The sequence below is a fragment of the Tiliqua scincoides genome, chromosome 10 (genome assembly GCF_035046505.1).
Source record: "Tiliqua scincoides isolate rTilSci1 chromosome 10, rTilSci1.hap2, whole genome shotgun sequence".
Classification (NCBI taxonomy): domain Eukaryota; kingdom Metazoa; phylum Chordata; class Lepidosauria; order Squamata; family Scincidae; genus Tiliqua; species Tiliqua scincoides.
The window spans coordinates 102585-130492 of record NC_089830.1 but is presented as its reverse complement, the minus strand read 5'-3'; the positions used below and the strand labels follow the sequence as shown (position 1 = coordinate 130492).

Sequence of the window (27908 nt, the reverse complement as noted above, 5' to 3'; positions counted from 1 at the left end):
TCCTACCTAATAGCCTAAATTTGGCCTCCAGGACCTCATTTGGCCCCTAGAACCTCAGCGTTAACACAAAGCACCCACCACCCATGCACTCCCATGAGTGCCCCATGAATGGCCGACCCACAGGTCCCACGGAGCACATGGCCTTATGAGGAGAAGGGACATGCCCATTTCAGCTGCATAAAAGAGACTCACCAGCCTGTACTCATTTTAGCGCCTGGTACCATTTTATTCACTGCAGTGCTAACAGATCGCAAATTGACACACTAAACCAGGGCTTGGCACACCTTCCACTTGAGGGGTCCTGGCCCTAGGAGAGAGAATTCCAGCAGGTGCAGCTTGTCAGCAGTGAGAGAAGCTGCACCTGCTGAAATTCCTCTTCTGTGCAATTGGTAAAGCTTCAGGATCCCTCAACTTGAAAGTGTGCCCAGCCCTGCACTAAACATTCAGTGGCGCAATCCTCAACTTCCCCTCAGTTTTGGAAAGTCAGTGAATATTTCTGCATATCTGAGACTCATCAGGGGTACAGAAATGACTCCCTTATTGTTGAGGTGGTTCCGTTTCATCCAGTGGCATAGCTGGAGGGGGTGCAAAGAGCTAAGTTTTGCAGGGAGCCTCATCGTGGCTTGCAAGCAGCCCTCCCTTTTGGGGCCATTATGGACAAGGGGAGCAAAATGGAGGCATACACCTGCCTTTGAAGGGGAGGGGCCGCTTGCATGCCACACTGAGGCTCCCTGCAAAACGTAGCACTTTGCATCAGATACTCTACTGGTTTCCCTTCCCTGCCACTAGGCATTCGACCACTCAAGTATGACATTATGATTAATATTATTCCCTTTAATCACACAAAGTAGGAGATGTAGTTTTTCCTATTGTGCAGAAAAAAATATGCAGAGAAAAACAAGATCCTTTGATAAAGAGGGCATGTATCAAAGAGTACCAGCAATTTTGAGTAAGAGTTTCTGCTCTTGTTTTTTTTCTTTATCATGATAGAAATAAGGAATCATTAGGAGTTGGCACCATCACAATAAACTGGACTAAAGTCAGCCACAAGCAGTGATGCCTCTGAATTTAAGTAGCTGCAACACACACATGCCTGAGAGTAGATCCCATTGAACATAGTGGGATCTACATCTAAGGAGGCTTGCACAGGAGTGAGCTGTTAGGATACACCTCAAGGATTTTGTATGCAAAGATGGAGGCAATATCTTTGCCAAACCATACCCAGTGCTTTTTTAGAAACAACACACGTATTTTGAGGAATACTCTCGCTATGTCAGATGCCCTTCAGGTGGTTTGTGTACCTACTTGAAGCCAGGAATTGCTTTATAAAAACTCCGACGTGAAGGGAAGTGGTGTGCCCAGAGGCAGACAACTCTGAACTTGACAGCTTCATCTTGCCCCCTTGTCAATTCATACAGAGCAGCCATGGGCCCTTGGGGGCTTCCTTTTGTCCTGCTGAAGTTTTAACAACCGATAAGTCCATCAAGCAGTGAATAAACACCCTCTGCTCAGCAAGAGCTTTCCTCTTTCCAGAATGAGAGGACCTTCTTGCGCAGCACATGGGCGGATCTCAAGAGGGCACATCTGTCCTCTGGCTGGAGGTCACAGAGTATCAGCATCTGGGGTGGCAGTGTCTGTTCTTGCCCCATCGTCCTGACCCGCCCTCTGGGCTCCCCAGGCCTGTATATCCTGGTACAATTCCTGATGTTCGTCTTTCCAGTGTCTGAATTTTTCAGAGGTCAATTCAGAGTCATCCAGGAGTTTCTCCAGCATTTGGAGCTCTGTGTTTTTTGCCTAGGCAAAGAACAGAACGTTTTCCATTTAAAGGCATTAAAAGTGAATCGTATACCAACATTAAAGGATAATTTACGCAGAACAGTGGGGAGCAACTATCTTTTCTTATGTGGTCCTCTCTTAGCCTAACCTACCTCACGTGCTTGTTGCAGGGCAAGGGGAGAACCACGTGTGCTGCCTTGAATAAAAGTGTCAAAATGGAACCCTTTATTTATTACTTGTTAAGAGGAGCAGCCTGAGCAGATCTGCTGCCTGAATTGGGGCAGCCCTGCTAGTACACACCCAAGAAACCCATCTTGCATGTGCCCCACGACCACTGCCACCACTTCTTCCTTGTCCATCTGGCCATTTAGGAAATTAGCCAGGTGGGTAAGGAAGGGGGGGGAAAGTGAGAATTGGCAGTCCAGCGCCTGCTCCTGCCGCATGACCCTCAGCCTCCTTCCTCCACAAAGTCCTGTTGTAAACAAGATGAGCAGAGCATGCCGAAAGTCCACTCATCCTAAGCAGGACCTTACCGATGAAGGAGGCAGCACTGGAGCCAAGGACAAGGGAGTGGGCTCCAGATCTCTCCATCTCACCTCACACCCCCTAAGAGGAAAAGGAGAGCTGCTGCTACCTTGATCCTCTTCCCATTCACTCTCAGTGAGCAGGAAGACTATGGGCACAATCCCAACCCACTTTCCCGCACTGACGTAAGGGCAATGCAACTCTGAGGTAAGAGAACAAACATTCCCTTATTTTGAGGAGGCCTCCGTGAGTGACACTCAACTGCAGGATGCAGCACACGTCCCATTGGCAACGCTTTGCCAGTGCTGGAAAGTTGGTTAGGATTTGGGCCTATCAGAGACCCGAGTGAAGCGGCTCAGCAGATAACAGGCTAGGGGGAGGCAGCAAGCTGACATGGAAAGCAGGGCACCTTTCAGCAACTCACTTGTCACCCCCCCACCTGCCACTCAGAATGAAAGCCTCAGTCAGCCTCGTCACTAGGCCAGCCTCACACGTGAAGCATTTTCGTATCAGGGCACAAAGAAAGTTGAAATTGGAGCTGCTGCTGATGGGTGGGTTGTGTGCTCTTCACCCTTTGTCCCACAGCCCTAGACCAGGCTTTGCTGATGGACTCATTTGATCTAGGGCAGGCAACTGACTGCTTAGAATCATTCACACAAATGCCACGGCTCTCCAAATCCCACTTGGAAGAAGAGGTGGCACAAATGCATGTAGCTGTACACATCTGTAGGTGTGGAACATCGAGACCTCTTTTAGGAAGCGTCGAGAAACTGATGCCCCAGAAACCATCTGCCCCAGAAACAGAGCTGCCCTCCAGGGAGACATTATGCTCCACTTGCCTTGAGTGTGCTTTGAAGTGTCCGAATGAGATGCACCTTCTCGTTGATCTCTGGGTTTTTGTTGCGCTTGATGAAGGACTTCTGGTACTGTTCTCGGGTGAACACCTGTTGCCTCCCAATGAGAGAGACCCCGCCTTGCTTCAGACATGCGATCAGTGACTCAAGTTCTTCTCCTGCAGGATCTTCATAAGACACAAGTTGAAGATATGAACAGGGGTGGGCCATATCTCAAGGTAATGAAGATAGTGGCCCAGACCCCTTCTTACCAATGGACCCCACTGCACACACTGCTGCCTCTAGGCGGGAAATCTTTCTACAGCATGCCACAGAAGTGTTAAAATATTTCAGACCCTCTGATAAGGGGGGGAGGAACCATCATAAGCTCTACACAGGGTGGGGTAGCTTTGAGAAATGCTCATTCACTGGAGGGCAGCTGGGATGGGGCTCCAGTTACTGGGGGGGGGGTGTTCTTCTCCACTGCCCCAATTCCAGGTTCACCAGCATGACCCAGCCCCCACCTTGTCAAGTCACCATGGTCACCACCACAGGGAGAACATGCACAGAGGATCTACGGAACCTAATGCTAAACATCTTTGTGCCCCTCCCCACTCACCAGCAAGGCACCTGGCAGCGGCATCACTGCCAACTGCTTCTGGGGGGAATGATTTCAAGCCAGTCAGAGTCAGGGGCGGGCGGGCAGGCAGGCGGCTCATCCAGCAGCAATGCTCCACACACCACACTCTCCTCCTAACACCTCGGCATGGAAGATTCCATGTCGGAGCGTCAGCTGCATAGCAAGGTGCTGGCTGAGGGCATTCTGCTCACCACCCCAGTGTGGAGCATCTCCAGAGGCCAAATTTGGCCAAATTGCCCTAAGGCCAGCCCTGGCCAACTAAACAACTCCCCTTTGCAAATGAGACTGCAGGAGCTGATAAGAGAGCACTTCCTTTCCCAGCACTGCCGGGGCAACAACTGCTCCTGAAGGCAGAGGAACTCCCTAAAAAGTTATTGTTTTAAATAGGTAGGGGCAGTCAGGTGAGCCACTACCTGAAGCCAAAGGGACACAGTTCAGATCCAGGTTGACTACCACTGTGAGAACCAGGCCCAAATCAACCTGCACAGCTTCCTCGCCACCCTCCGATTCATTCTCTTTGGGGTCCAGAACTGTGATTCCAGACTCACACCTGACTGTGTGATTGTGGTTTTTGCACTTTTCCTCACAGCCTGGTGGGGGGAAGACTTAAGCAGGGCTCACCTGAGGCAGCGCAGGGGGAAGCTGTACTCTCGTCTGCCTTTTGTCTCAACAGCGGGCTTCCGGAGCTCTCAGCTGGAGATTCATTGCCACGTCTCGCACCTGTTGGCAGCTGAGTTTGCTCCAATCCCCTCAGCTTTGGCTGCAAGAAAAGATTTGTGTTAGAAGTGCCAGAAATTGAGTTTGGAGAAGGGAGGTAAATGCATCATTCATTCATTCTTTATTTACAGTCACAGACCCAACATAGGTAAATGTAAACATTTTGGGACTATTTTGTTCCCTGACTTCCTAAATACACTGACAGGGCCTGGAGGTAACTAAAATTGTCCACTCAACACAGCAGCACACAAAGCGCCAAATCCCCTGCTGGGGGCATGCTAGGAAAGGGCCTGAAAGCAAAATGGCCAGTCTCATTATGCCTTTGTATAAATCCTTGGTGCAGTTTTATTTGGAATACTATGTGCCGTTCTTGCCATTGCATCCCAAAAAGATGCCATAGGTGGGAAAGGCAAACAATAAAAGCAACCAAAGTAATCTAGCAGATCTGTGCCAAGCAGAACGGCTAAAAGCATTTGGGATGTTTTAGTTTGACAGGAGAGAGAGAAAAAGAAGACAATGGAAGAACATGATAAAGTTATACACTATGTGAAGAACGTGAAGAGACCCTATTTTCTCCCTTGAAAGAATGTAGGGTCACCCAACAAAGCCAACTAGCAGCAGATTCAGGACAGACAAGAGACCCCCTTTCATAATGAAACACACAAATAGGCATTTATGGAACTCACTGCCACTGGCTTTAAAGAAAGACTAACATTCAGAAGAGAGGAGAGAACTCTAACAGCAGCTACAAGACATGGCAGCTCAACAGGATCTCCCTGACAAGAGATGGCCCTGCCCTTTGGGTACCAGGAGTGGGGGCGGGGGGGGCAAGAGCCAGAGGGGGTCTGCTTTTGTCTCCTGCTTGTCAGCTTCCTGTTGGGACACCTGGTTGGCCACTGTGAGAAATGGGAGGCTGGAAAAGATGCCCCTCCCCTTGGGCCTTCTCATGCCAGCTCCAATCAACTTGTGTTTCAGAACAGCAGCTCACAACTGCAGTGGGGCTCCCCCCATGTCCCACACCTTTTATTGATTAAGTCCATCAACACCATACTCACCAGATCAAAGCTGTGCCTGGGGGAGTCGTCCTCTGGGTCCTCAGCTTCTGTTTCACTGTAGCAATCTGGAGAAAGGAGCCCAGACAGGAATTCTCAGCAGAAAGCCCTGAATGGGTATTGACTGCCCCGTCTTCTAACTGCATCCCACTAGACTGGCAGCTCCGTTGCACCAGACAACCCCGCAGGGAGTGCCAGAGCTCAGGTGCCTGCCCATCATCTCGAGGGCCAACTCACGCTAGGCTGCCTCTGCACAATGGCTCACGTAAGCATTACTGCCTCTACTGGGAAACCAGGTGTCCATTTCACCTTCACACAGTTTAGCTTGAAACAGGTGATACCAAAGGGCTCTTCTCCCTCAGTGGAGAAGTTCTCTGGGAAAGAGCTTTCAAAGGTGCAAGCTTAAGGTTATGGATTTTAATTCATGGAGGCTGCCTGGAAATCTTCTACACATTATAAAAAGTGTGTGGAGGGGAATGCACATTTTTAAAAATAATATAAATACAAAATAAAATATAAAGTAAAACTTGTTTATATAAATATAAAACTTGAACCAGGATGGTGTAGCGGTTCTGGTCTTGGACTTAGCCCCGGAAGAACAAATCCCCGCTCAGCCATGAAGCTTCCTGGATGGCCCCGGGCTAGTCACCCTCTCTCAGCCTCACCTACCTCACAGGATTGTTGTGAGGACAAAAGAAGGAGAGGAACCACAGACAGCACCCTGAGCGCTTGGAGGAAGAACAGTATAATTAAAACAGATGGTTCCTAGAGAAAGATGCCCCACCTTCTGGCCTGTGTGGAACAGGTTTATGGACCGATGTGTATTTCATCATTGAGGTGATCAAACGGCTAACCCACCTAGGAAGAGAAAAGAGAAAAGGCAAGACTCCCCTGAGGATTCAGACTGAGGGCACAATCCTATCCAACTTTCCAGCACTGATGCAACTGTGCCAGTGGGGCGTGTGCTGCATCCTGCAGGAGGGGGGGGGGGCAGTCACAGAGGCCTCCTCAAGATAAGGGAATATTTGTTCCTTTACCTTGGGACTGCATTGCAGCTGCATCAGCACTGGAAAGCTGGATAGGATTTGGCCCGATGTTTTCCCCACTGTTGTATTCTGTCTCAGGAACACTGAAAACAAACCTCTGCTCCAATTCCACCTCTCTGCCCTTCCTCCCACCCCCACAAAACAGGGTCCTGTGGAATTTGCAAGAGAATCACTTCCTCCAAAGTTTATCAGCACAGCAAATGCTGATATCGGATACCTCCTAGGTTTCTCCATGTCTTTTGCAAAGCCTAACTGAAACGGCACCAGGACACTCCCTTCACAGCGCCACCACAAAGCAGCACTCTTGGATCTTTAGGGAAATCAGGCAGCATTTGCAGAGGATTGCGACACCATCTCTAAGCCTGGGTGGGATGCATCTGATGCTCTTGGCTTGGAGATACTTGTAGGGAAAAATCTCAAGATTGCTCATGTTGACTCCATCTGGTTACTTACATGCTCAGATCAGCGAGAGTCTCTGCTGCAAAGATGAAGGGCTTGTACTTCTCATGGGTGAGCTGGAAAACACTGGGGAAAAATGGTAGTGGGAGATTTATTTCGATTTTTACTGTTGTGAATAACACCCACTTATAAGCAGAAGTCATATATGGCTACAGAGAGAGAGAAACAGAGGTGGCTACATTATTAGTATTACAATACTATTATTAGTATTATAATGTATTGAAATTATTAGTACCAAGCACACTTTTAAGCCAACTGTCCAAATAGTTCAAAAGTAAAGTCATATAATCACATCAAACTGAAGAACTAGAAATTTCAACCAACCAACCAGCAGCTTGTCAGAAGGAAACTATTTTGCTACCCTACTGAAAACTCGATAATGAGGTTGCCTGGGTTTTTTTAACCTCTCCAGGGAGGGGGTTCCATCACTTGATAGCGAAGACCTAAAGTTCCTGGATTCCAGCTGACCTCCGACCTCCCCCTAACCCACTGCAGGGAAGATGCTCCTCAGCCAGGCCTCGGGTGACGAGTGGGGCTCCTACCCTTGACCCATCAGAAGGATACTCTAGTCTAGCAAAATCCGCTTCTTAATGCACTCCGTGCACAGCTTCCTCCCAGAAGAGGCAACTGGAAGCTGCTCTTATACTTCATCTGTCTAGTTAGTGCTTGCAGTCAGTAGCTCTCCAGGCAGTGGTCCTTCTCAGCCCCACCTGGGGATGCAGCCAAGGATTCCAGCCACACTCTTTTGCATGCACATCAGGCTTGTCCACTGAACACCCTGAGCTGATCCTTGTATTCCTGGGAAGGAAATGGACTCCAAGATCAACAGGCACCAGGAGTGTCACTAGAGTTGGTGTCACCCAGGGCAAGAAGTCATGGTGTCACCCTCATGGACCTCCTTCCATACCAGGTCATATAAAATCCTTAGTAATTTTTTTGTACTAATATTACTCACAGATCATAATTCCTGCAACTTATGATGCAAATTTGCTATTTTTTTTCAAAAACAAAAAACCCATTGTCATAAACCCGTGTTCTTCAGCCTTGGGGTTGGGACCCAATGGGGTTGCAGAAACTTACATGAATGAAAAAGGTTGAAGTCTACTGGACTAGAGCCCCACCAGGTAAAGGGGGAGGCATCTGCTGTACCCCTTCAGTTACCAGGAGTCTGTTCAGGTACCTAGCAATGGTGCCAGAAGAGCTTCCACTAGTGCCAGGCTTCCTGGTAACTTTTTCTGCTCACTCTAAGAGCATTTGGTTACAGTGAACCATTCCAGGAAGGCATTATGGGGGTGGGCAGCAATGGGAATGGGGTAGGTGGGTAAGGTCCTGGGAGTGGTGTGGGATCAACCATGGAGTCCCCACTCTCATACTTTATATATTGGGGTCACGGCACGAAAGAAGTTGAAGACCACTGTTATATACTATTTGGTGCTTTAATAATTGAGTTTAAATCAGTGTTTTTAACCATTTTTGACCACTTTTTGCACAACAGGTAACAACTGTAGTCATTTTGGTGTCATCCCTCCCTGGGATATCACCAGGTGCAGTCCGCCCCACCCCCTGCAGTGATGCCCCTAACAGGCCCTCTCAGTCACTCACTCTGTCTCACAGACACACACTTACTATTTCTTTTTTTGTTCCCTTGTGCTTTCTAGTCTGTAGGTCGACACATTGATCAAGCCCACAGCCTTTTCATCCTGGGAGGGAGGGACAAAACCAAACAGAGAAGCAAGTCACACACGGAACAGCTCCGACTGCTGCCACTTGGACAGAGGAAAATGGGTATGGAGACCTCTAATCTCTGCAGCCAGCTGCAGAACACACAGTGACCCTCTGGGAACAGATACTGTTAGACAAATTCAGGATCCAGGTAGTGCAGGAGGTGGGTGGGAATTAAGTTGCAACAGGTGCTGAAAAGAAAGGTGGAAGATCCGGGTCCCTCTTGTCTGCGTCGACTGGTCAAAACATGGAGGGGCAGTGGGGCTTTGTCCCATTATGCCCAAACCAAAAGCTATATGGAGAAGAGGGTACCAAAAGAAAGCAAGGTAGCGGAAAAAATGCCACAGCTTCCCCCACCTCCCCCCCCCCCAGTACAGGGACCCAATTCTCCCATAGAAAGTACGACTGAGTTCCTCCTCTCCCTCAAGGCTGCAAGAGCTACCAGCCCCTTCGTGCAGCTTCCGTCTTCCTTGAAATCATTCTGGAACCACAACTGTCTGTTTTACAGCTGGAAAGAACAGATGGAAGGAGCTTCTACACCAGGACAGCCCCACCCCCCACACCCCCAGACAGGCAGGACAATCCATCAAAATGACCAAGAGATAAAAGGCTCCAACTGGACAAACTCACTGAGTTACCATTAGGCCGCCACCCTAAACCCTCTTTTACTAGACTATAATCAATTGGACTTCCTTCTGAGTAAAACCACAGCACATACAAGCACCTCTACAGCACTTTTTCAGGATTCAAAGAGCTTGGGAACTCTTTGTCACTGTCTTCAACAACCTTCCTGGGGGGGCCCCCCCCAGTGGGAGAGGGAAGCGGAGAGGGAAGGGCTCGTTCACGGTCAGACCACAAGCATCTGCCAGAGCAAGGCCGGATGCCAAGTCCGGCACTGCACTGGTCTCCAAGGGCCTCGGCCCATTCAGTCGCTGTCCGAGCAGCTTGTCCAAGCGAAACTCACAGGCATTTTGTCTGGTCTTGTACCTGCTATGCTGGTTTTGTCCAACTTCTCCCCCCTCCCTGCTGCACACAAAGATGGCTATGAATACAAATAATGGGGCACGAAGGCCCCCCAGGTTGCCCTCTTCTATTCAGCAGCGGACAGTAACCGCCCCTCCCTACTCCAGGACAGCACCTTCCTCGTGACAGTGAGAGGGGCTAGCTGGCCAAAGTTCTGCCACAGATCTTCCCCAGCTGCACTGCCCAGTGGATGAAGTGGTTGGGTCACTGCTTCATCCTCCTAAGTCAGCCCTTAGGCCTCCTCGGACCCCACAGCCCCTTGCCTGGGCCTCTGCCTCACCTCCCCAATCACCTTTACATCCTTTTCCTTCTCTCCTTGGCTGATCTGCCCCTTTCCTACTTCCCTGCCCCTCCCCCAGGGGCCCTGTTGGCCCTCTGCTGAGCGCAACATTTGCCAAACAACTGGCAGCTGGGGCTCTGCCAGCATCTGACCTCCTGCCACCTCTCAGCTGGTCAGTGCCTGGTGATGATGTCATTGCCGAGAGCCGCACTTCCAGGAACTCCATGGTGACATCATCATCGAGTACTGGCTCTGCTGTGCTTTTCCAGCCAGCCAGCCAGCCACAGGTAGGTGTGGCTCACAGAACTGTCTCCTTGCTATTTTTTCCCTATTCTCTAAGAGCCTTGAAAAGCAGGATACTACTAACAAACTGTATCAGCAACAAGGACAGACTCACGCTTGGGTTGCTGTACCAGTAGAGGGCTTGGCCCTTCAGCACAAACCAGAACCGCTTCCACTTCTGGGCTATGAAGCCCACGTGATCTTTCTTCTTCAGGAGCCAGCCGTCACAGTCCACCTGCCCGAGGTCCTGGCAGGAAATGCGCCGTCGGCTCAGCCTGGTACTCATTCCTTGCCACAAGCACAAAGCGAGAAAAAAGTCATGGCTGGAGCTGGGATGTGTGCGTGAACTCAGCAGAAATGCAACCTCACAGCAGGGATTTCAAATGTGCAGGCAGCACGTGTGCCCATTACTCTGGGTTTGGAGCCAGCCACACCCCACCTGTCCACACAGGCAGCAAAATGAGAGGCGGCAGCACAGGGCTGCACGCACTGCTTGCCCTGCTTTTCCAGCCCAAGACCCTGGAGAGGGAGTTCAGGCTGAGAAAGAACACCCTGCACAGATGTCATTCCTTGGGTTCGTGGTCCCACATGTTGGGGGAGGAGCACGGGAGCAGTCCCCAAATCTGCAAATGCTTTCCCTGGGAAAGAGTCTTCCCTGGTTGTGAACATTTCCGGTATCCAGACTAGGACGGGGCTTCAGGACCAGGGTTTGCCAGTGTGCTCCTGGCCTACACAATCCGCATGAAGAATAACTTCTGAACAGGACTAGCCCCAGGTCATTCAGGGAGCTTTATGAATGAGAGGAGCATTGGACCCTAGAGCCCAACCCAATGCTCTAACCACTACGTCACACTCCCCACCACAAAGGGTGGCTTGCGCTAGTGTTCCTTCTAAAGAAAGCAAAACCACCTTCATGAAGAAAGCTAGCATATCAGGAAGAAGGCTAGGCTAGAATCCTACAGCACTGGATTCTCAGGGAGAAAAAACAGTGGAGTTGCCTGGAAGACAAGCCAGCCACAGAGGCCTCCAACCTGCACTGTGCAATAGTACCAGAACAGGCTGACTACTGTTGTCAAAATAAGGCTTTTTGGATATTCTGGAAGTCACTATTCTTCTCCAATTTTTAACATACGTGTTTCTTAAGATAAGGGAAAAGGGGAAATCAATCTGGGCATTATCTATGAAAACTTTCTAAGGCTTTAGCAGAGGTGGATGAAGAACGAGAGGGTACCACTCACCTTTTTGCTTCCGTCGATACTCAACGCTGCCCTGAGAGAATGGTTTAGAGAGATACAAGTTAGATAGTTATTGGCTGCAAAACTGAGTCTCATAGCCTTATTAAGAAGCAGTTCCTGTATAGGTTCATCATTCTACTGAGGACTAACCCACGGAGTCCCAAATTATTAATAATAATAATAATAATAATAATAATAATAATAATAATAATAATAATAATAATAAAACTTTATTTCTATCCCGCCCTTCTCCCCAAAGGGACCCAGCAAATTAAGCAATAAACGAGACCAAAGTTCCTCCAAGATCACACAGGGTTTCAGACTAAAATGAGAGGATAAACTGTAGCTGGCTTGGGGTTGTGGTGGAAGAAGGAGAAGCAGGTTGCAAGACAGTGTGATGCTCTCAGAGCAGGATTAAGCCTGGGGTTGAGGCATAAGAAACTCACAGCTTGGCTGCATGTCAACACTCACCTCTTTGGAAGAGTCTGTGGATCCCGGACCCCTGCTTCCTCGGACAAATCCAATTTCAGGGCTTGAAGAGCCCTGAGATCCAAGCTCCAGAGTACTGGGTTTGATAGGGGTGGAGGCACCTGGGGATTCGTGCCCCATAGAGTCTGCCTCAGAACCCTGACCTTCCAATGCTGGATCAGACGATGCTCCTGGGGGAGGGGGGAAATCAGGCAAAAAAAGGACAGAAGAATAAATATGTCCTACTAGCAAGATGCTCCACTCAGGGGGAAGACAACGTATGGCAATGTGGTTGTGGCAAGCGTGAGGAGCAGAAACATATGCAGAAATGCATGCAATTTCAGAATGGGAAGCAGAGCATGGAGAATGCACAAGGATGCTTTAGTGCTCAGCCATCCATGCTGGCAGATGGGAAGGGGCAGAAGAAACAGCAAATGAAGACCCACACCTCTTGCCTGAATGAGACAGCTGGTGCAGTGTAGCGGGTTCGAGACTGAGCTGTGAATCAGGACTTCCCTGGTTCATATCTCACCCCTGCCTTGAGCTCACTAGGTAGCCCAAGGCAAGCCACTCTCCTATGAGCCTTGACCTTCCCCATCTGCAATACGGGGATAAGAAGACTCACACACCCACCCTGCAAGGCAAGTCAGGATGACAAAAAGATTATTAATGCAAAGAGCCCTGAACTCTCAAGAGTGCTGTGCAAATTCTAAGCATTATTTTGAGAGCAGTGGCTATGACTAGAGCCGAACACACTATCATTGCCTGCAACTATCCATCAGAAAGGCATAAGAACATCATAAGAACATCCCCACTGGATCAGGCCATAGGCCCATCTAGTCCAGCTTCCTGTATCTCACAGCGGCCCACCAAAAGCCCCAGGGAGCACACCAGGTAACAAGAGACCTCATCCTGGTGCCCTCCCTTGCATCTGGCCTTCTGACATAACCCATTTCTAAAATCAGGAGGTTGCGCATACACATCATGGCTTGTACCCCATAATGAATTTTTCCTCCAGAAACTTGTCCAATCCCCTTTTAAAGGCATCCAGGCCAGTCACCATCACCACATCCTGTGGCAAAGAGTTCCACAGACCAACCACATGCTGAGTAAAGAAATATTTTCTTTTGTCTGTTCTAACTCTCCCAACACTCAACTTTAGTGGATGTCCCCTGGTTCTGGTATTATGTGAGAGTGTAAAGAGCATCTCCCTATCCACTCTGTCCATCCCCTGCATAATTTTGTATGTCTCAGTCATGTCCCCCCTCAGGCGTCTCTTTTCTAGGCTGAAGAGGCCCAAACGCCGTAGCCTTTCCTCATAAGGAAGGTGCCCCAGCCCCGTAATCATCTTAGTCGCTCTCTTTTCCATTTCCACTATATCCTCATGCTTGATGCTGTGCAAGAGAGAGAGATTAAAAAGTACTTCTTCCCTTTTGTTAACCTTTTCCATTTCCACTATGTCTTTTTTGAGATGCGGCGACCAGAACTGGACACAATACTCCAGGTGTGGCCTTACCATAGATTTGTACAACGGCATTATAATACTAGCCGTTTTGTTCTCAATACCTTTCCTAATGATCCCAAGCACAGAATTGGCCGTCTTCACTGCCGCCGCACAGGCAGCCTCTGAGTCCTTACCTGCACTGGGGAATTCCTCTCCAAGTTCAGTGGTGTTGCTGGCCAGGTGCCTCAAATCAATCACTTCCTGTTCCTCTCCAGCAGCAGGAAGATCCAGCGCAGAATCCTGGCTCCCTTCCAGCTCAGCAGTCATGCTATGGGGGAAACAAACACACCTTTGCCTTGCCATCTCCCACGATGGCAGCTGCCTGTTGCTTTCCAGGAGCTCACCTGCCAGCCAATGCCAGAGACATCAGCGCCAGCAGTGAAGGGAGACTCATCAATGCCACTGAGGGACAACTGAGATCAGGACTGTCCCCTCTCTACTAGCACGGGGGGGGGGGTCCATTTAGTAAGCGTTCAGTTGATTGTTACGCTTGTGAACTCATAATAACTTGTTTTTTGTACTGTGCTGCTGATTTGTTTGCTGTTGATTTCATTTTTATTGTATATTGTTTCACTCGGAGTCGCTCGTTGGGGATGAAAAAAAAGACTAAAAATATTTGGAGTTACAAACTCTAGGCTTGCACCTCGCCCTTTCACAGGTAAGCTGCAGCTCCCTTTACCCCAACCTTCCTCAGGCTGGTCTACAAAAAGGCTCCAGATGCAGAACTCCCCACCTGAACGACAAGGAAGCAACACTGGCTGGAGACTCATCGCTCCTCGAGCTCAAGGGTTCCTCCGCACTCAAGAAACTGCCTGGGTCCTACGGAGCAAACAGACAAGGCAGAGAATCCGTTATGTCACAGGTACGCCACGGATCACAGGCACTCTCGAGAGGTGATGTTCCTGTTGAGTCAGAAGTAAACAGCAGAAAGCCATAAAGAAGCCTTGACGCAGGCAAGCGTGCGCCACAAGATTAGTCACAGGCTTCCTGAGAGATACAGGATGATTCCTGGAGACACAGCTTAGAACCCGTGATGGACTTTTCTGCCAGAAATCTGTCCAATTCCTTTCTAAAGGCATCTAGGTCAAGATACCATCACCACATCCTGTGGCAAAGAGTTCCACAGATGCGACTCTGTGGGTAAAGAAATATTTTCTTTTGTCTTTTCTACATCTCCTGCCACTCTATGCTAGTGGCTGCCCCCTGGTTCTGGTGTTGCCTGAGAGGGAAAAGAACGTCCCTCGATCCACTCTATCCATCCATAATTTTGCACATGTCCCCCCTCAGGTACCTTTTTTCTTGACTGAAGAGCCCCAAACGCTGCAGCCTTTCCTCATAAGGGTGGTGCCCCCCCAGCCCAGTAACCATTTTCTGTTCTGAAACTTTGTTCAGCCTCATCCTCAGGATCCACCTGGAAGCTGTAGGCAAGCCGTGCAGACTTGGGGGAAAAAATGGGAAGGGCGACTACAAATGGCACATGTACCCAACATGGGTTAGGAAGCAAGTACAAAGATCCCGAACGTGGGTCCTTCCTTGAAAGTTCCCGGGAACCAGGGCCAAGTCCTTCCCCACTCACCAGGCCCGTCTGTTCGGAAGAGGAAAAGGAGCCTTCTGCGTGCCTGCTCGTCACCACGTCCAACTCTGCATCTGTACCAGTGTACAAACTCCCCTGCATCCCCATGCTGGTTCCTGGGTCAAGAGGGTCAGGCTTGGATGGGGACGAGCTGGGCACCGGTTTCGGCTCAGCCAGCATTCTCAGAAGGTGGCCTTGACCAAGCCTCACGATTCCCTCTCGGCCCAGCCCGCCTCACAGAGTTGCTGGGAGGCAACAGCCAGTGACGGGATCGCTGCATCTTGGACAACTGTGTCCCGGTCAAATGCATCCCAACAGTGCTGGACATTTGCACCTGCTTCTTACTGTGTGCCAGACATTCGGGTACCAAGATGTGCATATTTATACTGACATACTTTTTTATTTTTAAAACGCAAAAGGCAGGGTCAGGACTGAGATGAGAGGCTTGGGATATGTAACAGGTTTTGTTGCCCAGTTATAGTGGGATGCAAAAAAACAACAACACAGACTTAAGCTTCCAGGGATGCCAGGGATCGGGATGCATTTGACTGGGATGCCATCATCCAGGACGCAAACAGCCTGGTGCCAGCAACAGCCTCCCACCCACAGTGTCCAGAGCTTAACTGCCGTCTAGAGCCCTTGGCCATTTACACACCTTGTGGTGGTGAATCTCACAAATTCTGTCTTTTGTGAAGAGATCTGTCCCTTTGTCCATTCCAACACTACTACCTACTACTTTCAGACAGTGGCCTGTGGGGGGGGGGGTTATTCCCCTCTCTCTCCCATAAGTTCTCTTTATCCATTTACTCCATGCTGTGCAGAATTTCCTAAACTTCAATCATGTCCCCCACTTCATCTTTCCCCAAAACTAAAAAGCCTATGTGTGCTGCTTGTGTGAAACCACCAGCCACACACAGCCCAACCACCTTCCTAGTTGTCCTTTCCTTCAGTCTTTGACACCCTCAAAGAGAAAGGACTATTGTTTGGGCCACATGCCCGTGTAGATGCAGAAGGTCTGGCAACGCCATTTAAAAAGGGTCACAGATGGCAGCCACTGCCTACCCGAGGAGACCATTTCTGGAAGAAAAGTTCATCATGGGTTACAAGTCATGGTAGGTATGTGCAAGGTAGAGACAGGCTGCCTCTGATTGCCAGATGCAGGGGAGGGCAACAGGACGCAGGCTGTGTCTGTTGTCTAGTGTGTTCCCTGAAGCATTTGGTGGGCCACTGTGAGATACAGGAAGCTGGACTAGATGGGCCTTTGGCCTGATCCAGTGGGGCTGTTCTTAGGTTCTTAACTACAATTCCCAGGAGGCCTTGCAGGTTTTCTTGTGGTCTTGTGTGCTCCCTGAGGCATTTGGTGGGCCGCTGTGAGATCCAGGAAGCTGGACTAGATGGGCCTATGGCCTGAGCCAGCAGGGCTCTTCTTATGTTCCTACCATGCTAGGCGAGACAAGCCAACAGCATGTCTTGGTACAAAGCAGCCTCACATGTTCTCAGGTCTGGATCACTCCCAGCCCCACTTACCAGTTTTTGGGGAGATCTGGGGGAACTGGGTGACCCTGAAGTATCAAGTGGGACTTTCTTCAGCACCAAAGTTACATGGCTTGGAGTCTCAAGGAGCTTCTTCACCAGACTCATCCGAGTCCAGCCCACCTGCACAGTCAAGGGAAACGTGTACCATTAGAGTCGTGATATTCAGGGCTTGGGCACGTGTAGCTCCAGTTCTGGCCAAAGGACTCTGCTGCAGAGGAGCCACTCAAGCCATCGTGCCCTTCCTCCCGATTCAAATTAATCCCACCTCCGAAGGTGCCAGAGGCCTGGAATCATTTTCCCGTGGGACTTTCTGCCTCTGTTCCTTTCTCCTGGAGACACAACAAGGTATTGCATCCTGGATGACGGTGTCCTGGTCAAGTGCATCCCAGTCACAGTCACTTGACCAGGACACAATCAAACACTATCTTTGCATTAAAAAATTAAAAAGTACATCTAATATACACATATATTGGGACACAAATGTGTCCCCTGCTAATTGGGTAAGAGGCACTTCTTCAAGTGGGTGCTCCTTTTTTTAGCAGGGGGAGAGTAACTGGCCCACCTCACCCCAGCACTGTCTGCTGGTATTCCTTGGCATCTTTTTAGATTGTGAGCCCTTCTGGGACAGGGAGCCATTCAGTTATTTGATTTTTCTCTGTAAACCGCTTTGTGAACTTTTAGTTGAAAAGCGGTATATAAATACTGATGATGATGATGATAATAATAATAATAATAATAATAATAAATGTCTGGGGTGCAAAAAGAAGGGATACAAGTGTCCAGTACTGGGACACATTTGACCAGGACACCGTTTTCCAAGATGCAATGGTTCCGTCACTCTTTTAGATATCTTGACCCAATCGTAAACCTATTTGTATCACTTTGGGGTTCACCAAGAATTACGTAAAATAGCAGATTTGCTGCTAGGAACAGCACAAAGGCTCAGCTTTGTTTCATAACAGAAAACATTTCTGCTTCAAAACACACACACAAATCCTGGGTAGGGCCAGTCCAAGGCCTCCTGGTCCCTGAGGCAGTGTGCCAAATGCGGCCCCTCTTACCCAGTGATGTGCCAGCCTCTGCTCCTCCTAGATTGGGAAAGGAGCAAGTGTGGAGCAGAGTGGTGTCCTAGAGTGTCATGCGACACTGGCCCATCACTCTCCTCTCCTCTCCTCCATCCATTCTTCTTTTTTCAATTCAGTGGAGGAAGAGCAGTGGAGGCGAGGGTTGGAGTTAGACACCCCCCCCAACCAGTCAATTTCACGGGTGGGCCACCCTGGCCACGGGTAGTGCAGTATGACTTGGAGAGACTTCTGAGCAGGATGTCCAAACCTGGTCTCTGTCAGTGTGTGTTTCAGCGAATCAGAACTGAACCCAACTCTAAGAGCTCTTGTTTGCCTTGCAATGGAACCAACCTTCTAAACGCAAACAGCGGGAACCAGCTCACTATTAAAAGTATTTATGCTACTTTTAAACAAAAACAAGTTCACAATTTATATTTAAAAAACAAACAACAGAGACCTGAGTGGTGGCTGAGGTGGGAGAGGAGGAGGAAGGGCTCGAGGAGCAATTCAGTTCTCAGCACAGCAGTGGCAGGGCTGACGCCTTCTCCATGGCCACCTCCTCTGTGACACTTGACACATGCTCAGAGGCACTTTCCCCACTAAGCCACTGGGTGCTGAACTTAGGCTGAGACTCAAAAATAAGCCCCGAGAAGAGGGGGGAGAAAGGGGTCAGCATGATGACAAGCTCCATTCCAACACTCAGGCAGGCAGAGGAGACAGAAATCCCTCCTTCACACCCGGAACCTGCCAATCTGAGCAGGCCTCTGCGCATCACACCCTGAGAGGGAGTTTCAGGTCTTCTGCATTTCTCCACAGCTGTGAACAGGTGCATGGCTCCTCCATCAGGTGCGGAAAGCCCACCCACTGTGTTGGAAGCCAAAGGGCAGGGAGAATCCATGCAGTCCAAGGCACTTCCCAGTTTGTGAAGTGGAAGCCCAGGTCTGGCAGGGGCCTCCCACGCACAGCCGACTCGGCAGCCAGCTGTGCACGGAAGAGGCCTGGACTTACCACCACTTGGCCGTTGACTTCCACTATCTCGTCTCCTGGGAGGACCTGGCTGCAGTGCTCAACGGGTGACTGGAGCAGGGGAGGGAAGACAGGACAGGGTCAGCGACAAGGGTGCCCAGGTTGCCTCCTTGCCCTCCCAGCAAGGGAATCCCCACTAGCAGCAGAATCCCAGTAAGAAGCTTTCTGGACAGCGAAAGTCAAGATGTGGGGGGGGGGAGGCTGGCTGCCGAGGGGATTAAGCATTAACTTCGGGCTGTGACCTTTTGTGCAATTCGAGCTGAACGAAGGAATCAGCTGTGCCGAGGAGTGGAAAAGTCCCAGGCTGGCTGCACTCAGTCTGACGCAGACATGGGGGGGGGAGGAGAGCAACCAGGTGGGCTCAACCATGTTCTACTTGGTCCAGTGGCAGCAGGGAAGATGACTTGCACGCCCCGGCTAAGTTGCCAAGTTCCCCTCACCAGCCTGTTCCGTAGACCAGCGTCACTGAAAGGTTTGTGTGCAGATTTATTTTAAGGCGCAAAGTCAATGCTACAAAAGTCACAAGGAGGATGTGAGACCAACATGAGAAATAAGGCCCTTCCTCCTGACTCACCTCCGGGGCCGTTCCTGATATGAAATGGAGGCAGGAGGGAGAGGACTTTATTTCAATGCCCTGAAGAGAAAAGGGTGCAGAGAGATGCAGTTATGAAAATAAGAATGATGGTGCAAGCCCCAGGCACGGAGATTATGGCCTGACCCCACCAGGTCCCAGAAAACCGACCCCCCCCCCGATGAATGCAGGGGAAGCAGCACCAACGCCCACTGAGGAGGCATCGCAGTTTTGTTTGAAAGGGACCAGGCAACGTTCAGCCCTTTATCGAGCCCTCCTGCACCCCACCTCAGGTGACTCTCCTGCTGGGGACATGTAGGCTGAAGGCTCCTCAATGCAGGCCCTTCCCTTCCTGCCAGTGCCGTTTCTTAAAGCGCTGCACATACAGGCAGGAGGCTGCTCTACCAACAAGGCCAGCAGAAGCCGCCCAGTTCTTCCCCAGGCACAGGGAAGAGGAGCAGGGCCAAGGAGCTGGCACCTGCTATGCTCAGGCCAATGGAGGGCAACAGCCAGGCATCCAACCCCTCCATCCGTTCCACCAAGAAACAGACACACACACCCCGCCCGTGGTTAACTGTCATCTCAAAGCCCTCCACGACGGGAGCAGGACGGGACCGGCAAGCCCAAGATCAGCCACCCGGTCTGGGACAACACTGGTGCTTCTTGCAGCCTGAGGCTCTTTACCTGAATGCTGCCAGAGGGCAAGAAGAGGACACAGAACTGCCAAGCGCCTTCACAAGGCAGAGAGGGATACAATGAGCAGTGGTCAAGAGCTGCTGGGGGGACTGGGGGCAAAAACAGCACAGGGGAAAGGGTTTGTGCCCTTCACTGCACCTCACTCTCAGGCCAGATCAAAGCCGCCCCCCCCAGCTATCTTTTGTAGAGAAAAAACCGTTTCCTTCTGTGCTGAGCCCATTTTTAGCAATGCAAATAGCTTGGCCTTTGGCAGGAAAGGGAGAGCTGCAATTCAGCTGAGAGCACTCGAAAGTCTTGCAAGTCAAAATCTATTGCTGGCAGCACCTCCAGGCAGAACTTGAAAGACCCTTCTCTGCCTGCCACCCTGGAGAGCCTCCCCAACCAGACCCCAGATCTAGTTTCAGGAGGGGGCCTTTGATCTCCAAGGACTTGCCACAGGGGGCTCCAAGACCCCTGAAGTACCAAATAAAATGCTGGACCTTTGCAACAGCCGACTTCCTACTCACTGCTCTATGCAGTGGCCAAGAGTTGCAGCGACAAGCACAGCAGCCAACCGCCAGCTGGAAAACTTGGCACTCTGCCATTTCCCCAGCCAGACTCACCAGACTGTCATCCGGCCCGGCTGGCATAAGTTCCACAGACTCCAAGACGGCCGTTTGATTCAGGAGGTTGGATGGACTGTAAGTCAAGATCTGCTCACAGATCCCGAAGATGTGTCTGCCCTGCGGGGCACAAAGAGGGACGGAAACCACAATGGAGTCACAGTTGGTTCCTGCAGCCATCAGGGCACCCTAAGAGTCACCGGGGAGTTGCATGCTGCTTCCAGTCCTCCCCCACCTGCTAGACACTTATTTACTGGCTGGGTCAGGGGCATGGGACCTGCCCACTACCGCTTTCCAGACAGCACACCCACTCATTTGCACAAAAGGCTGCGCTTGGCTTGAGGTACAACTGCCCACGACCTCTTTTCTGGGCATGGACTAGCTGCTCCCCTGGACTCAGAAACCCTCTGGTAACTCAACAAACCTTGCTCTAGAGCAGGGGTGCCCAATCCCCGGCCGGGGGCCACTTGTGGCCCTTGGGGGCTCCCAATCTGGCCCATGGGGAGCCCCAAATGAGCCTCTGGCTCTCCAAAGACTTGCTGTAGCCAGTGCTGGCCCGACGCAACTGCTCTCAGTGTGAGGACGACTCTTCGACTGCTCACCTGAGCTGTGGGACAAGGGCTCCCACCACTGCTTGCTGTTTCATGTCTGTGATGCAGCAGTGGCAGCAAAGGAGAGGCTGGACTTGCTTTGTGCAAGGCCTTTCAAAGGCCTTGAGCTACTGCAAGACCTTCATTCATTCATATAAGTTCCATCTCTAATGTATTGATTTATGTAAATTTATTCAAATTTTCAATGTAACTTAATTTTTTCCCCAGCCTCCGACTTAGTGTCAGAGAACATCAGGATGAAGAAAAACATGGAAAATTGCTGCTCTAGAGATACCAACCAACTCCACAATTATCCAGAGCTTGCACTCAGTTCTGTGGGTCAAAATCAGACCCACTGTAGGAATTTGGCCAGACAGATCCAGAAAGTTCCCCTGATCTTGCTATTTGGCAAAGAGAGCATCCCCGTCTGCCAGCACTTGGGAAGCCCGAGGCACAACTTTGGCCTCCCTACTGCAGATCTGGCCTTCCCTCCCTGCTGCCCAACTTCTCACTTCACAGGGCATAACAGGGTGGATCCAATTAGCGCCAGGAAAGCCATAGGCTTGGAAAAGACCTTGGTTGCTCCTGTGCCAACACATCACAAGCGAAGGAGACGGCATTGCCCATGTGTCCCCAGCATACAGTGATCCAAAATATACATGGAAGGCCAAGTGCTGATGCCAGGACACTAGGGGTCATGCGGGGGCGGGGGTCATGTAGGATTTGTCCCACGGTGCATGCCACCCCTTCTCAATGGCATGTGGGGTGCTCCCACTGGACCAGGGCAGAGGGTTCAGGGGTCTGTCCCACCAGATGGGCCCTCTGACAGATGTGATGATCAAGGCTCCTAGCCACTGAAAGAGCCATCAGTCAGGAGTCTGCCCAACCCTTAACCGAGCGGCAAAAAAATATCATAAGTAGAGGTGGGAGAAAAAGGTGACAACAAAATACATAACATTTACATAAAATAAGTAAGTGTTTTCTGTACTTCTCATTTTTGTTTTAAAAAATCTGCAAAATAAAATAAAACAGTTTTATGTGGTTGTTATTTATTATTTAACAGGGAGCAAAGGTAATGACTGTGGCTGCTTGTACTGATACAATGCCACCTATATCACCTACCTAGTACAATTTTAAAGCAATTATAATTAGAATATAAATTTTGAATAAAAACATATAACACCACTTTCTGCACTTCTAACTTTTGGAAAACACCAAAACAGGCCAAAAAAATAAAACCATTTTCTCTCACCTCTACCCATGTTAATTGATACGGAAGTTTTTTCTTGAATGACCTGCCAATCGGTTTCACTGGATGATTCGTATTCAGGGTTTGAAAGCGGGAATAACGTCCCTCTCCACAAAGTTATGACATCAGACCAATTGATCATTTCCTGCCCAGTCATCTTTCGCTACACTAAAACCTCGTGGTCCAGCCCTCATCGCAAAAGCTTTCCCCAGGAGCCAGGAGCACAAACCTGATACATCCCAAGACATTCGTGAGACTGACAGCAGAGCTTTACCACATACACAGCAGGAACACTCAGAAGCCACAGAGCGGAGAGAACAGAAGCTACCCCCATAGTGAATTTCTTTGGTTTTGTTTATTTCAGAACCCCCCCCCCCCAAAAAAAAAAAAAAGATTAAGGGGACCTGCCAAAATAGGCTCAAGGAAAACCCTGCAGCCCCTACCCCCTAAAGGCCTGTCCCTCCCCTAAGTTAAATCCACAAATACTTACAATCAGTAAAATCCGGTTCTCTCTTTCAGACACTGTGCAGTCCTACAGGAACAAGAGCAAACAAGCCTTAGCTGATGGGCAACCCCACAAGCCTTGTGGGGCCAGAGTGGCAGGTGGGGCACAGATATCACTTAGGGGCCATTTATATTCAGTCTGTCCCTGGAGCAGCAAACCCCCCCCCCCCAAGCTCATGAGCAACTAGTGCAGCCTGCTCACCCACACTCGAGGAGCACCAGTTGCACACCAATTGCATCCAAGTCACTTCATACATGCGGCAGCTGAGAAGAGTGGGCACAGATGCGAAACCTCAGAGTCTCACCCAATCTCAAATGCCAGGGGTCAGAATCAAGCCTCAGGCAAGGAAGTTAGCAGTTACACAGCAGGGAGGAGTAAAGGAAGCCGTCTTCTACAGTGCCCACCCTGAGCCTCCTTTCCCAGGGAAACACTACAGCACTCATTTCCAGCCTGGATCTCTTCTTCTGTGGAAGAGGATGATTGAAGAGCAGAACCAAGACAGACCCCACAAAGATATGGAAAGAGGACCAAAATCTGGCAAGGGAGAACAGTCAGTCTCAGCTGTGAAACAGTCAGTTCACAGCAGTCAGTTGTGAAAAGGTAAAGTCCAGCTTCAACAGGGGCCATCCCCTGTCCATGGGGCAGCAGCAGGCTCTGTCTGACACTGACCAGCATCCCAAGGGAAGGCACAAAAAGACCAGACCGAGAAGCATGTGTGTTTGCACCTGGAAGGGAAGGCAGCGGCAGGAGGAATTTCTGACTGCTCTTAAGGCAGCAGTGGAAATGTTTGGCATACAACTCAGCCCTGACCCATGGGGCAGAAGCAGTCCCCCTTCCTGTCCTCTTCTGCCAACAACAATTTGCATTTGCAAAGCACTTCACACATATTCCCTTGTTGTGGTCCAACTGCTGCCCAACAGCCACCCCAACTTCCCACACTGGTCTGTGTTTTCCTTTCTACCTGTCAGGTCAAGGCCTGGCACACTGTTCCGTACTGGTCATTTATATTTCGTTTCACACACCCACAGTCTGAAAGTGTTTTCACACACCCACACCCACTACCAGTACATGCAAAAGTAAAACAGATAGACCAGCTCCTAAATAGCATAGGATAAAAAAATGGCACACAAAGGCAGGAACAGCATGAAAAACAAAGGGGAGGGGCCTGGGAGGGGCCAATGCTTTGGTCCAAGAGCACCTGGAAGGCAGGCCAAAAGTTCCAGGCTCCACTTCTGGCAGCATCTTCAGTCTGAACAGAGAAAGATTCCTCTCTGGAACCCCAGAGAGCCACTGTCAGTCAGCGTTGACAATTCTGAGCTAGATGGCCCAATGGCTGGACTCAGTATAAGACAGCTTCCTTGCCCTCTTATCTATGTACAGCATTGAATAAAAAACAGCTAAGGTGCCTTCCAAATGTCTTCTTCTGTGACACAAGGCTGGTCCATGCAGTTGGTCCTGCAAGCTGACAAACGCCTGTCCTCTCTCGGGGCCTGTGAAAGCGTCTTGCCATTGAGAGCCACACATTCTCTATCCCTGACCTGCACAGTCTCCCAGAGAAGGAGCGGTTTGGTTTCTCTCAAGAGGGTCGTTTATCACCCTCAAGCAGTCCCTCCAGCTCATTCCACAGATTCCAGCACCTGCAGACGTAACCAAGAAGCCTACCTGCAAGAGCTCCTCTGAACAGGCTCCGCTCCTCACTCAGCTCGGTCATTCCCTTTTTGCTAGATTACGTCCAGCTGACAGCGGAGATCCCCCAACGTCACCCATGCCTGACCCCAATTCTGATTCCAGAGTGTGACTCATAGGTTATTAATTGTGCAAGAGGGAACTCGTTCTCTCCTCTTCTAGTTTTGTTTACCTCCCTGTCCTCACTCTTCCCCTCCCGCCCTCTCTGCTTGGATGCCGCCTCCCTCAGTTCATTCAAGTTCAGAAGCTGATTTCTCAGTTCCCATCGGTCAGCATTAAGCCAGAGAACTTTGCGCCCAGTGGCCAAAATGTGTTCCAAGAGGGGAACCGTCTCCCTATAAACCCAGAGACCCTGCGGCTCACTGGGGGAAGCTCCAACTATGGTCTGGACTTCAATGAAAGCCACAGCTACATGCCGTAGCTTAGAGCCCTTTTTCTGGCAGATTCAGGGCACACTGATGCTCTTGCCACTACGGTCACATCTGGACTCGTCGTGTCCTAGGAAACCAGGGCCAGTGTCACCTCAGCAACAGCACCCTTTGGTAGCTGTTGGGGCCCCAAGCACCTCAGGGGGCCCACCACCAGGAGAGGACTGGGTCCAGGCAGCAACCAGGGGCACCAGCTGTGGGGACTCTCCTCCCTTTAGTGGGGTGGAAGCATCAGGATACAGACAGAAATCCTTGTCTGCTGCCACACCCAATATACAGATAAGGGGACGGGGGCCGTCAGGGAGGGAGTTGCCTTCAACAACGTGGAAAGCAGAAGGAAAAAAGTGTGTCAGATGCCTACTGGGAATGGAGGAAAAACGGGGTGGGGTAGACAAATGCCAAAGAGTACAAGTCATACACTGGAAGGGGAGCAAGGTCAGCAGCCAACTGAGATATCACAGGGGAAGCCACTGCCGTTGGAGAGCACCCCGCAGAAGAAAGGGGGCAGAAAGAAAGAGAAGCCGCAGCAGGGTGAGGAGAAGCCAGGAGGAGAGAAAAAGGTGGGCAGTAGCAGGGACAATACTAGCTGGGGAAGGGCTGCGCATGGATGAGTGCTCTGAACGGGTTGTGCTCCAGGGCCCAGTGCAACCCAACATCAACTCTGCACCTGTCATTCACACATGATGGTGCACACCAGAGTACAGTGCAGATGAACAGCTAAAGCCAAAGAAGGTTCAGTGAAACTGTCAGTGTTTTAGCATGCTCAGAAACACTGGGGGCATTTTCACTGTGGTGACCTGTTCCTATTCCGTTAAGCAGTCGACACAATGAAAACCTCTCAAACAAGAAAAGAGAGCCAGAGGGTTCCCCTTGGAGGCAGCCTGGTCAACCCCCACAGCTCACCGCCTGCATGGTCTCCGCCAAGTTTCCACAGAGCCAGATGATGTCCCTGCTGGCTGAATAATCATTCAGGTGGGAAAAGAGATACCTGGAAGAACAGATCAGCAAGTCTCACTGCTACAGAATCAACACGCTGGCAGACTACTACAACACTGCAGTGAAATAAGCGAAACTGAGGCAGACCAGTGGGGGCTGGGAAAGACCCCATTTGAAAGCCTCAAGAACTGCCGCCAGACTATACTGACCCAGATGGAGTAAGAGCCTGACTCGGAAGGCAGCTATGGAGATCCATACAGGTCTTGTGTGTTGTTATTTGGTGGTCACTTTGACCACCCAGGCCCCAAAGAACTCTCAAGGACATATTTCAGAGCAGCCGTGCCTAGGACTGGCCTTTTTGGTGAGGCTGCTTGCGCTGCCTTTTGTGTTTTGTTTCAGCAAACATTTTTATCTATCACAAGCGCCTCGAGTCGTCACTTAGCTGGCAGGAAGGGGGGTGTGAACAGTCAAGCACCAATACCTGTTGAGCCACAAGAACAAGCTTTTGGCAGCCCCAATGAGCTCCACCACGCAGGCCAGGAGGTCCGGGGAAGGCCTCTCGACACCCTCCCCGTTGTAGGTGCTTCTCTTCCTGCAGCTCAGGATGAAGGCCTGAACCGTCCAGGCAGCACCGCGCAGCTTCTCCGTCCGCGTCCGCAGATTGGATGTTGCCAGCTCATAGTTCTAGAGAGGAGGGGACAAGCCAAGCTACCCCAGTCAGGGACAGAGGAGCCACTGCAGAAGCCCTACAATGCCCAGGTAGCGCTGGGGTGGGGGCCCCCTGGATGCTTGCAGGAAAGGCACTTTCATAGACATAAAAAATATAATCTGTGGATTGCGGATGCCAAGCCGGCGGGTAAGGAGGGCCTCAGAGGACCTCCTGGACGCACCCGGAAGTCACTTCCGGTTTGAGCGAGCAACGTCCAGAGGTGTTCTCAGGTCCTCCAGCTGCTGATTTGATTATCCGTATCTATGGGGGAGGATCCCCGAGGAGATCAGGGGCCGCTGTGCTCGGACCCTCTTCAGCATCCCCGACCAGCGCAGAGTTCCCCGGGGCAGCGGCCACCGGAGCATGATGTCACCTGCTGCTTTTCTCCCCAATAAAAGCCTGCCCTTCCCGCACTCCCCCCGCACTGCCACAGGGAGGAGGCCTGGTGGCCGCATTGCGCTGGGTCTCAAGGGGCAGGCGAGGCACCCACCAGCGCGCAGAGCTGCTCCACGGCTTCCAGAAGCAGCTCCTGGTGGCCGACGCGGCGCACGCCCAGCGCCTCCAGGTCGCGAGAGGACAAGCGGAGCAGCCCCTTCCCAGTCAGGCCCCACGTCTCCAGCTGGTAGTCCTGCAGTGCCGGATCCAGCCCTGGCGGGGGAGGGAAGCCGTGAGGCGGGCAGCACCGCGCGGAGGCTCCGTCCCGCGAAGGCCACCTGCGCTCGCAGCCAGGAGGGGCGCAGCTGGGGGGCGACCCGCCAGGCTGGAAACCTCGCCCTCCTACGGCCCCCCCGCGCGGCGGCGCACCTGCCCGTCCTGCGCAGCCCTGGAGGAGGGGCTCGGCCGGAGCCGGCGGCAGGTCCCGCGCCCCCAGTCGGCGGCAGCACCTGGGCGGGCGGGCGAGCCAGCCAAGGCCTCCCCGCGGCCCTTCCGAGGGCGCCGCTGCTGCCCGCGAGTCCTGGGCGAGTCCCGGCCGCCCCCGACGGCCTGCGCGAAGCAGGCGCGCCCCCGCCGGGCTCGGAGGAGGCTGTCCGGGCCCCGGGGCGCAGCGGGAGGCGGCCCGCCCGGCACCTTCCGCGGAAGCCGCGGCCTCCCCGCCCGTCGCGGCAGCCAGAGCCCCCCTCACCGCGCAGCCAGGCCAGCGCCGTCCGCGGCCCCCAGGCGGCCACCGGCTCCAT

The 27908-nt window shown here is 51.3% G+C and overlaps 1 protein-coding gene across 1 annotated transcript; it reads right to left on the bottom strand.

Annotated features, from left to right (window-relative positions):
* Positions 1-233: 233 nt before the first annotated feature.
* CNKSR1 (connector enhancer of kinase suppressor of Ras 1) lies at positions 234-27908 on the bottom strand. Its single transcript, XM_066638698.1, has 21 exons — positions 27538-27908; positions 27224-27446; positions 26506-26708; positions 25992-26076; positions 22960-23001; positions 20631-20750; positions 19336-19395; positions 18744-18812; positions 16663-16791; positions 14296-14381; positions 13697-13830; positions 12062-12249; positions 11594-11624; positions 10471-10643; positions 8675-8748; positions 7043-7114; positions 6328-6401; positions 5547-5611; positions 4396-4534; positions 3141-3322; positions 234-1794 (listed from the first exon to the last, which is right to left on the bottom strand). Exons 1-21 carry the CDS (start codon positions 27906-27908, stop codon positions 1603-1605), a joined length of 2712 nt encoding a protein of 903 aa, XP_066494795.1. The 3' UTR covers positions 234-1602.